This window comes from Acyrthosiphon pisum, chromosome A3, assembly GCF_005508785.2.
Source record: "Acyrthosiphon pisum isolate AL4f chromosome A3, pea_aphid_22Mar2018_4r6ur, whole genome shotgun sequence".
Taxonomy (NCBI): domain Eukaryota; kingdom Metazoa; phylum Arthropoda; class Insecta; order Hemiptera; family Aphididae; genus Acyrthosiphon; species Acyrthosiphon pisum.
The window spans coordinates 41,118,270-41,129,639 of NC_042496.1; the positions used below are offsets into that span (position 1 = coordinate 41,118,270).

The 11,370-nt window shown below is 30.1% G+C and overlaps 2 protein-coding genes across 4 annotated transcripts in view; both read right to left on the reverse strand.

The window, feature by feature from the left end:
- Positions 1-10,060, reverse strand: part of LOC100568841 — a 12,839-nt gene extending 2,779 nt beyond the window's left edge. The window contains exons 1-10 of one of the 3 annotated variants that reach the window (XM_029491698.1): positions 9,528-10,060; positions 7,600-7,757; positions 7,212-7,512; positions 6,859-7,061; positions 6,525-6,678; positions 5,823-5,858; positions 5,553-5,726; positions 4,990-5,172; positions 3,574-3,702; positions 2,486-2,599 (exon numbers count right to left, since the gene is read on the reverse strand). In XM_029491698.1, coding sequence (XP_029347558.1) covers positions 2,486-2,599; positions 3,574-3,702; positions 4,990-5,172; positions 5,553-5,726; positions 5,823-5,858; positions 6,525-6,678; positions 6,859-7,061; positions 7,212-7,512; positions 7,600-7,746 — 1,441 coding nt within the window. In that variant the 5' untranslated portion in view covers positions 7,747-7,757; positions 9,528-10,060. Of the gene's footprint in view, positions 1-2,485; positions 2,600-3,573; positions 3,703-4,989; positions 5,173-5,552; positions 5,727-5,822; positions 5,859-6,524; positions 6,679-6,858; positions 7,062-7,211; positions 7,513-7,599; positions 7,758-8,004; positions 8,684-9,527 lie in introns of those variants that run through there. The other 2 variants (XM_008187476.3, XM_008187477.3) reach the window with 2 other exon arrangements.
- LOC100575177 (TNF receptor-associated factor 3) overlaps positions 1-11,370 on the reverse strand; it is a gene marked incomplete at its 3' end in the record, with an annotated part of 138,801 nt that overhangs the window by 65,224 nt on the left and 62,207 nt on the right. The gene's annotated exons all lie outside the window — the stretch shown is intronic.

Below are 11,370 nucleotides of genomic sequence, written 5' to 3' on the forward strand. Positions count from 1 at the left end.
CATCTGTGCAAATTTCAAGTGCTTACAATAATTATTTTTGAGTTACAGTAAAATTAAGTTTTCGTTTTTGTCAAAAATTGGTTTTGCGTAAAAATTCGCGTTTTTCCGTTATTTTTTTAAGGTTTTTCCCTGCCGCTTTTGAAAAGTATTGGGAAATTTTCACTTTTGACCCCCCAAAGTACCAACTAGATTCACTTTCCTTTCAGAAAAGGTACAACTTTTGAAAATCGAAGCATTTTTACTTTTCCAAAAGTTGTCGTCAGCCACAAAAAAAAAAAAAAAAAAAAAAAAAAAAAACACACATCATTGTAAAATCAATACATTCATCACTTCGTTCAGAATCTAAAATATATAAGAAAAAATCAGACTTGGGTAAAATACTTTTTAAAAGTGTACAGAATATGTATTCGAATACTTTATGATAATAATATTCCTAAGTATTTGGAATACTTCACAAAAAGTATTCCAAATATTTTTCGAATACTTTTTTTCATTACATTAAGATTTCAATAGCAAAAATAATATTTTTTCAATTCTGTGTTTATAATTGAAAATTATTATAATCTGGATAATACACTCCTATCTGGCTATCTATTAGTTATAAATTATGAGTATAACTATATAAGTATATAGCTATATGAGAAAAAAAGTATTCCTTACACTGTACCTACTCAGAATACTTGTAAAAAGTATTCAAAATACCGTATTGTAGTTGAATACTTCTTAAATACTTTTTTTTAACATAGAAAAAAAGAATATTATTTTTAAGGGAATGCCATATCGATTTGTCTAAATATTGTGTCAGAACAATTTAAACATAATTTAAATTTACAACATTTTTTTGTTTATTTTGAAAGTCGAATAACAATAAAATATAAAATCGATATGTCATTCCCTCAGAAATATTATTATCTATTTTTTTTTGTAATGGGGGATTTTACTCTAAGATTACTTAAAAACAGAAAAAATGATTCTGCGTTAATGCGTTTTGTCTGTGTTGCGCGTGGTGGGTATAGAGAGAGAAAACAAATAGTGCTCTGAAATCCTCTTTTAAGTATATAGCCTCGAACCTGTTCGATAGGAAATTATTTATCTCAAATGTTTGGTTTCGTGACCCAGTTTGCCCGGGCTGTACCGGTTTTGATTACAATGTCCCGTTATCCCGGAATCAAACTTCTATAATTTAATATGTTAAAAATTTGTCATTTTGTATTTTAATGAACATTTTTAATAGGTGACACTCGAATTGCCTCCAAAATTTAGGTAGGTGTCCTTTTTTTTACTCGAATTGCCACCGGGTATTTCTAACTATCGATTATTATATTATTCGGTAATGTTCAAAAATAAAATGTTTAAGACTGATTAGTTTTTCGTAATTCGTATGCAATAATGTTATCCACAATTATCATGATTATCAATGATAATATTGTATAACCTGATGATTGTATAACAGAATGATATTTCGTCATTATTATTTTTAATATTATTAATTATTACTGCTGTGTCAGTCTATTTATTAAAACATTTATTTTATACAAACTTAAGATAGAGGTGAGAGGCATTTCGTGAGCGCCCCTCTACTAGGTAGCCAGGCAGGTAGGTACCTAGAAACCAATATTGTTTTTATAAATGGTAATATAATAATCAAGTTGACTAATTATTGACGAAATCAATTTTAAAATTATTTTCCTGGCTTGGTGACGAGGACGACAATCATTATAGATACTGACTATGTATCTAACCTATATAAAGTTATATATTTAAATTATAAAACTGGTTGATTAGATTGGGGAAGAGTGGTATAATAAATTTTAAGGAAAAAATACAAATTTTTGTCCCGATTTAAGTAAATATAAAATATGGCAACTCATTAATGTGATAAGTGAAATTTATTTATGATTGTTGATTAAAACGTGAACAAATTTACAACTTTTAATTTAAAAATGGACATTTTATTCTAGTCGCATTGTAGTTCAATAACGCCATAAAAATACCTACTCAATAATGTGTACTATTTAAGTTATAGATCAGTCACCAATCGTTCCCAAATTATTACCTCCATCGCGGCACAAAAATTCAAAGTTTCTACGGCACACCCTTTGGGAAACACTGTTTTAGACGTTAACACAAATTATAAAAATATAATTTATTCAAATCGGAGACACCGTTGCATATTGCTTGTGTAAAATATACAAATAGTATAGATCTGACTATTTTGATACCTAATGTAATGAAAGATACTCGTATGTTATTTAAATTTTACGTAAGTACTCTGAACTAGGTATTTAATTATTATAATATTATGACTATTTTAATGTATTGTATTAGATTTTTAAATTTGACTTGAGCCAATACCCCCTTGCTTAATATTTCTGCGGGTCCCTTTGTCTGTTACTATATTATCCATTAGGTACCTACATACATAATATAATATAGTAGGTACCAATAATTATTTATTATATATTATGCTACTATTGCTACTCACCAATAAAACATCCCAAAAGGATATGATATCGTTTTGAGTATAAAGTGTTGTTCGGGAAATAATAGTTTGACTTGTATGCATACCAACTCTTGTCCATGTAATCCGATTGAGTGTCTACAAAATAAAAACCATTAGACGCTTGTCGTATTGATAGATACCTGTATTATTTAATAATATATCATTATGTCTTCAATAGCTGCATCGACGGACAGAAAGCGTAAGGCACACCTCCAGTAGCGCAAATAGAGCTTGGGGCCCCCTCAAAAAATAATAATATAATATATATTATAACTAAAAAACATTTTTTTTTTTTTTTGGAGCTTGAGCCCCCCCTAAACATTTTTTCCTATTTGCGCCAATGCACACCTCTCAGAACATGTATATTATTCCACTCAATCAGCTTTCGGTTAGATCATTTATTTTTGGTTCAGTCTTCTGTAAGTACCTACCTTTACAGCTATACTTCATGCCATGAGATGACTCCTATAGCATCATCCACATAATTTCAACTATGCAAGACTAAAAGTAAAAACTAAAAGCTTATGGTATAGGTACTTAATTTATTTGTGGTAGGTACTAGGTAATAACTATTCAGAATAAACACTAGGCAGAGGAACGAAAACACGTCAAGCTATGTACCCCATAGGTACACCCCATCATCATCACCCGCTCATTTCGCAAACTGATGTTATAGCCCAAGTTAAGCCCCCCTCCAAAAAAAAAAAATTTCATAGTCCCTCAAACATTTCCTAAATGTCGTTTTAGGCCTATTCAATATTATTAAAGTAAGACTTTAGCCTCCCCCCCAATCACAAATGCTATTTGCGCCTATGTTTATAGGTACTATTATTCTGAATATACAAGTGTGTAGTTTTTATAATTACTTCCCCGAATTACCTTCTCTTAGCTTTTACTTTTTAGTCTTGGATAGAGGAAATCCATGGACGTCGTGTCAATAAGCCAATAGTTCTAATTATAACTTATTTATAGTTTAAGGGACGCGCTCGGTACACACAAACGGAACAACAGTATAATAAATATACAAATAACAAGTAACAATAATGTCAAATTTTATATGTTATACGTACCATGGGCTTCAAAACAATGAGGAGATTCGTCACTGTTGTCACCGCAGTGGTCAAAACCATCACATTCCAATCTGCTCGGTATGCAGCGTCCATTCGTGCATGCGAATTCATTTGCCACACTGCATGCCCCTTAAATTTTTTTTTAACTTTGGTAAACGCACCTAACTTATTATAATATACATGTAAGTATACTGCAAGGTGGTTATATTAACAGTACCTAATAACCCAAAATGTATTAACGTTGTTAAAATATTATTTTTATTTAATTATATTTTTCTGTGATTTTTTATGTAGGTACTTTAGAGTTTAGGTAGTAGCCAGTAGGTATCAAATTCAAATTTCGAATGAGTAGATTATTAGTTAAGTAAGGTACCTAAAAGTTGTAATAATATTATATTTTATTTTAATTTTTATTAAATATACGGGATAAACCCTTTGAAACATATTATATACACATTATACATATCTATTTACACATTAATTGTACAAATTATGATAAATAATAAATTAATAGCTATACAGTAAATTATTTGCAAAAAAGAAACGAAGGGTCAACAATCAACATTGGCATTTGACATCATGCGTGTAATAGGCTCATTTATAATGTAATTAGTGGAGGCGAATGGAACATAAAAAGGAGCAACAGATCGGGAATGATGTTGAGGAACTCTAAAACAAATTTAGGAAAGTAAGTAAGTAAATATAAGTGTAAGTAGTGTATAAGTGGATTTTTATTGAATACCAGCTAGGTAGGTACTTATCAAATTAAACGATGTAAAGTTAAAAAAAATAGCTAGAAAAAAGAGGTTAGAAATACATACCGCTTAACAGTAAGTTAACACCTTCATTAACTGTACACTAATAAAAATAAAAATAGCCAAATATTATCTTTCTATATAATAAACTTATGTTCATTATTTAAATTTGAAATACACCTTGAATACAGAATACTACACTACCTATAGATTAATATTAATCGTAATTCCAAATTTCAATAGGTAATTTAACCGAATAGATAAAACTGCCTATATTATAGTCACATAATATTATATATTAAGTAGGTACCTAAGACCTAAGTACCTAACTACAAACTAGCCAAAAGGCTAACCCTAAAACACTATATAGATAATAAAATATATTATAATAGTTTAACCTATTCTAGGATAGTAGGATATAATTGTTTAAAATTAAATTATTAGCCCATAGCAGGTTAGCCAGACATTATACAGTGACCTAGATTGGGTTTGACCAACCCTCTCAAATATGTAGTCGGATCAGTCAGGGGCACTGATGGGCCGCAAGAGCACACCCTTCTGCCACTGTGCATATATGAGCGATACATTATTATATATAGTATTTATTATCAGTGCCGTGACACTGTGTACTTTATATTTAATAGATATAATGTTTAGTTACTAGACTGAGCAAAGGCTGAGTAGGCGATTTCTAGCCGAGAACTGGAATTGAAAGTTCCCGTCAGTCTGACATAATAGCCAACTTCGATAGCTACGTCTAAGTCCATACAACGAGATCCGTTAAACCATTGCAATAAACGCCCGTTGGATGTGCGCCCTTCTCTGATGACCAAATTGCTCTCGACTAAAGGTACATGTAAAAAGTAATATCGTGGCTTATTATTATTGAACTGAGATTAATCTCCTGAACACAAACCAAATAATAATATGATATATGCGTATACTAGTGGCGTAGACGGGAATTTTGTGTATGGAGAGAGGTGGTACGTAATTGATATTTATATCATTTAAAAATAAAAATTGTAATATTTAGGATACACTATATAGTATATATACTTATATATGGTACCTATAACATTTTTGATATTTACTCTGTTGCAAAAAATGTGTAAGGGCATGCGGGATATTTGAACACTAAAAGTCTAAACCCACGTCTCTGATATATGTATACACATATTAATATTTAATATCATATTATACACACAATCTAATTTACCTACTTACCTAGATGTTTCAACGTTATGACTTTCATGTAAAAATGCTGTGACTTTAGATTATAATGTTTGTGCGATATTCGAAATAACCATATACAGTCAAACTGCACATCTGGTTCGAACTCTTCGACCATTTGCATCATTGTGATAGCCCCTCCTTTATTTTCCACGAATCCACCACAATCTTAATATATAGGTTATAATATAATATAATATAATATATAAATTATAAACTTAACATTCAAATATTGTTTGTGAATCGTATTCTGTAGTCACTTACTCGTATTTGGTTTTAAAACAGAACTCTTGACGTTTCCTGATACAAAACACATAAATTAATTAATTACAAACATTATATTAATATTAATCACAGGTCTTTAAATAGGTAGGTAAAAAAATATGAAAAATAAATTGTTTTTATGTAGGTTGGCGTAGATACGTATATAGGGTACCGAATTATTTTTACAGTAACTATACATATAGGTATTATACTGTACCTATATATTTTTTTATATTTGGAATAAAAGCTTCAATTACAAAGGTTTTCAGCCTACAGGCTACATGAACCTAATAAATATAAATATATATTTATAGTGTATATTATAAGCACTTGTGTAATCATATCTTTGATTTCAAAAAGTACCTAAAGTACCTAAAGAGGACGCTACCCATACATTTGTTGTCTCCGTCTAATACATACAACGTACCCTATACAGGTTGAATGTATACATAACCGTGCTAAGGTGGAAGGCGGCAAAAATTATAACATTTCAAATTTTTAAATATTTATGTTTAGTAGATGTGCTAAATATTGTGTGCCAACAATGTACCTAGTATATAGTAGAAAAATAATATTAATAATTACAAAAAATATTTAATAAATATATAATTTCTATTTTTGACTGTGATTATAATATTAACAATTTATTACAAACAAATACAGGCGACAGGCGTAATTCGTACAAATAAAAATACTACTAACCTTTGACGAAGGAATATTGTGCCTTGTAGCCAATTGAAGATCCAGCATTAGCAAAGAATTTAATATACAGCACTGGCCCTGAAGATATAATCACTGGTGGTCTAAATGTTATACCTCCAATTATTCCTAATCTCTTTCTATTCGAATCGTAAAACTAAACGTACAGATAATTGAAACAAAATTATAAATTATAATCAATAATAAATGGTTTTATTTAGGTGCCGCATAAAATGACAGTATATTATATAGGTAAGTACTTTAAATACTAATCCGAGATTATAACCGTTTACAACATGGTAATGAAATTATTATTATATAACATACCTATACTTACCTCAACAATTGACTCTTCGGAGATTTGAAAATCCACGAAAATTAAATGTATCAGACACTCGTTATATGCCTTACAATTGATCACCTGTTCGAATGTCAAATCGTCTGGATAAGACATCGGAAAGAATGGAGTACTAATGTATCCACCGAATAAAATATCTGCTAAGTTGAATTCTGGTTTTATTTCCGCTAACTGAATATTTCCTACCATAGGATACATTATTCAATAATTTAGACGTTTGATATACATACGTTTGAATAAACTTTTAGTAGGTAATAATAATAAACTATTTGATACATAATAGTAAATAATTTCTGATTGAATAAAATTAGGTAAACTAGGTATATACTCACTGGTAATCAAGTACTCAGCTGTAAATGCATGGTTATGATACAGATGTCCGTTGATAAAATTTAAAGTTACTTGGCTGGTTAAGGACTTGTAATAAATTGACGAATTTTTCGCCGTGCCGTTGACACATTTTAAAGACCGTGTCGAATATGGTGGTTCGAAGATGCATACGGAATTACAAACAAAATCCGTTTCACTTGAATTATTATCAGTACACGGCAAATCTACGTCTTTAAAACGTAAGTTGATCATACACGACGGACATGAGATAATGCGCAAAGAACATTGTTTGTAAACACTTTCCTGAAACAGTATAAATAGGAATATTTATTGGAAATTATAAACACACATTAAAAAATTGTTTATGTTTATAGTATAATATCGAGTTACATTCAACTTTGGGCGAAAAATATCGTTTTTAGCAAAAATAATTCCTCGAGATCCAATTGCAGTATAAACTGTTTTTTTATTGAATGGCCTACAGATGTCATACCGTTTGATAGTTAAGGAGAAATCGATACATTGAAATATCGTCATCAATAAATAAACTGAAATTTACAAAAATAATTTTCAAAATATATATACATATAGGTACGAAATTTGAAGCTCTTTTCCGCTCATTGAGAGGGACGAGAGGCTCATATTATATGGTATTTACTAGTATATGATATATATTTATTCAACAAGGGGGGATACATTTTTATACATATATCATTATAGTTAATTAAGTATTAATTATGAAAATAATGTATAATATCATATGCATACTTAAATTTATAATAAAATTATACCTACCTATGTACACCAACTGATCCATCCCAGTCAACGTGGACGTTATTCTAGGTACCTATGACAGTACGACACTACGACCTACCTTTAGTCATATTATACTTAACAATGCAACTATACAAACTGGCACATAGATAATATACTGTATTAACCTAACAGATATAGTATAGGGCTTCGACAACGTATTGTTATTATAATTATATATAAAAGGTTTCTTTGAGAAAAATGACCTTTTAACGACGCATTATTATTGATCCTTATAATATTGGGGGTTTTTTTTAAATTCAATGGCAATAATAAGCTTTTTGTATAATACAACTAATCAATAAAGATAGGTACTAACTTTGTATTCATTTACATTCAATACAGATGTATATATATATATATTTATGTAGATAAATATATATTTACTATTAAGTCTATCCACGAATAAGTGAAACACTCAATAGCCAATAGGTATTACTTTAGTGGCGTATCCTAGGTGGGGGGGTTGGGTGTTTAACCACCCTTCAACACAATTTGATATTTTTTATATTTTTATATACAAAAACTGTAAAAAACTTTGTTTAATTTATACTTAACCCCTCCCCCCAATTTCATAATCCTAACCACGCCACTGGGTATTAGGTAGGTACCTACTTATATTTGGAGTTGTTCGATTTTAACAATGTTATTTTTTGTTTATTATGAATCAAGATACTATAAAATACATATTTATGTTATTGGCTCTAGAAATTTTTATTGTATATAATATATTATATGTGTTGAATTTACAGTTATGTTTTTTTTTGTCTTTAGACTGTAATACATCACTAAAGCTGTTGACTTATTGTTTAGAAGTCCCAAGAACAAACGCCACATGCCCCCACATGCTATGCTTCGCTCATACACTTAAGTTGATAGCTCAAAATGCCATCTCTAGCGCTAAGTTTTCAAATGTAAACACAGCACATTTTATATACTGCAATGGATTATTACACTACGTCGATGCGTAAACGATATTGTACCTAAATCGCAAAGGTGGGCATTAACTAGTTAAAAAGTTAAAGTTAAGTTAAAAAGTTAATTTTTTTTTAACTTAATAAGAAAAATGACTTTAATAGTTATTATGTGGGTAATTATATAATATCTACCTACACGTTTATCATTATAAATTGTATTAATAATATTTTCAAAGATAGGTTATACATATTATCGTTTTAATAGGTTCCCTGAAGTGGATGTCGAATATTGTCGTGAACGTTTTTCTATTAATAAATAAATGCAATAATCAGCTACGGGCTAGTCCGAATTTGGTTCAACATAATTACCGGCATTATAACAAGTCACAACACAGATAAAATGAGGAATTTAATAAATAATTATTTTGTAAAAAAAATAATATTATGTGTGCAATTTTTTATTTTTGCAAATTAGAAAATTTTAACTTAACGAGTTAACGAAAAAAATATGACTAACTTTTAATTTAAATTAACTTTATTATTTTAAAATAACTTAACTTAACGAGTTAAAAAAAATCGTTAACTTGCCCAGCCTTGATATTTATATAATATGTAAGCACGTGTGTTAAGTGTGTTGGTCATAAGTCCCCCAGATCACCATGGCATCTTCTTATAATTGGCAATCCAGAATTGCATTGACTGTATGCTTGCGCTGCAGTCGCATTCCGGACTCTCTCTGAACTTTCATTTACGCAAGATAGTTCGTTGCATCTACCTTGTCATGTGCGTATAATATATTCTGTCCAACCCAGATTTTCCTAGGGAGGTCCGTGTCACGTTATCTACTCGGATGCCTCCGGGTTTCTCTCTCTCACTCTCTCTCTCTCTCTGTTGCGTAACGCAAGTCGATAGATTATAGGTACCTGTGTATAAGAAAAAAAAATAGAAAAAAAATTGATTAGTACAAAAGTCATTTGATTTGTCGAGTATTTCTGTTACAGTCTTCACATAATATTCCATGTGCTGTATAATAAAGTGCCAAGGCTCGAGATTCGTCCAATGCACACCAGCCACACACGATCGATGTACCAGCTTTATATAATATTATTATATTAATATTTTACCGTCTACAATTATTGGGCGTTATTGTCGTATAAGCATGTAAAGTCTGTTGGTCGTAAACTCGTAACAATAATAATAATATTATATTATAGTATATAAACGTATCAAATATTAAGCTTTGGCATCGTATATTATATGATATAATAATATTATATTTCGTACAAGAACCTATCCGTCACGTGGCACAATAATTGAAATCACTGCGCGTGCAGGCTAGCTGCTGCTTATATATCCATATAATAATATTATATTATATCGTCGAAGCACACTCAAATATTGACTTGTCTAATCCAATAATATTACCTGCTGGTCTGGTTTTTTTCTCTTACCTCGAAGATACAATATTATTATTATTATCATCCTCCGTCCAGTTCAAATATTTGCATTTTACCTACGCGGAGGCAGGGGCGTATTTAAGTAGGGGCTATGGGTCCCATTGCCCAGAGCGGCAAATTTTTAAAGATTTAGAGGGGCGGCAAATTTTTATTTTTATTTAACAAATTATTCGTTTGTCGTCACACATGTAGGTATTTTGAAAGATTTACTATTTTATTTATAATATTTTTTCACTCTTAACTGGTACAATAATGTTTAATTATACCTTCCTTGTTGAATGTAACATTACAATTTTAAATTAGTATATATTTATTTATACATTATATACAGTATATTAGTAAATACATTTACTGTTGAGGGGGGGGGGGGGCAAAAATGTGTTGCCCCTATCCTGAAATTCCTAAATACGCCACTGCGCGGAGGTATATACCTATATATTGTTATTATTGTTTCTAAGTATATATATACCTACCTGTAATATTATATAATTCATAGGTACCTACGTAGTATCCGCGCGGATTTCGGGATACGAATAATGATAATATGCGTCGTAAATATTATTGTTTATTACACGGAGCGCATGAAAATCGCGCATCTGTGCATATAATACAGTGGTGGCCAACTACGGCCCGCGGGCCAAATCTGGCCCGCCATCATTTAATATCTGGCCCGCGAAAGAAATATAATATTTTACATTTACGTAAAAAAAATTTAAGTATACATTATTTAATCCCGTATCGCCATATCGTAGCGTTTTTGTTGTTACTAAATAACAAATTAATACATTTTAAAATATAAAACGATATTTTGTATAGTTTATATTTATTTTTATATGTGTTTTAATAATTATAAAAAAAAATAATGGCCCGCGGTAAAATTTTTTTTTTTTTATGGCCCGAGTTAAAAAAAGTTTGGCCACCACTGATATAATATATAGGTACCTAGGTAAACAGCTAACAACCATGGCGTGTTT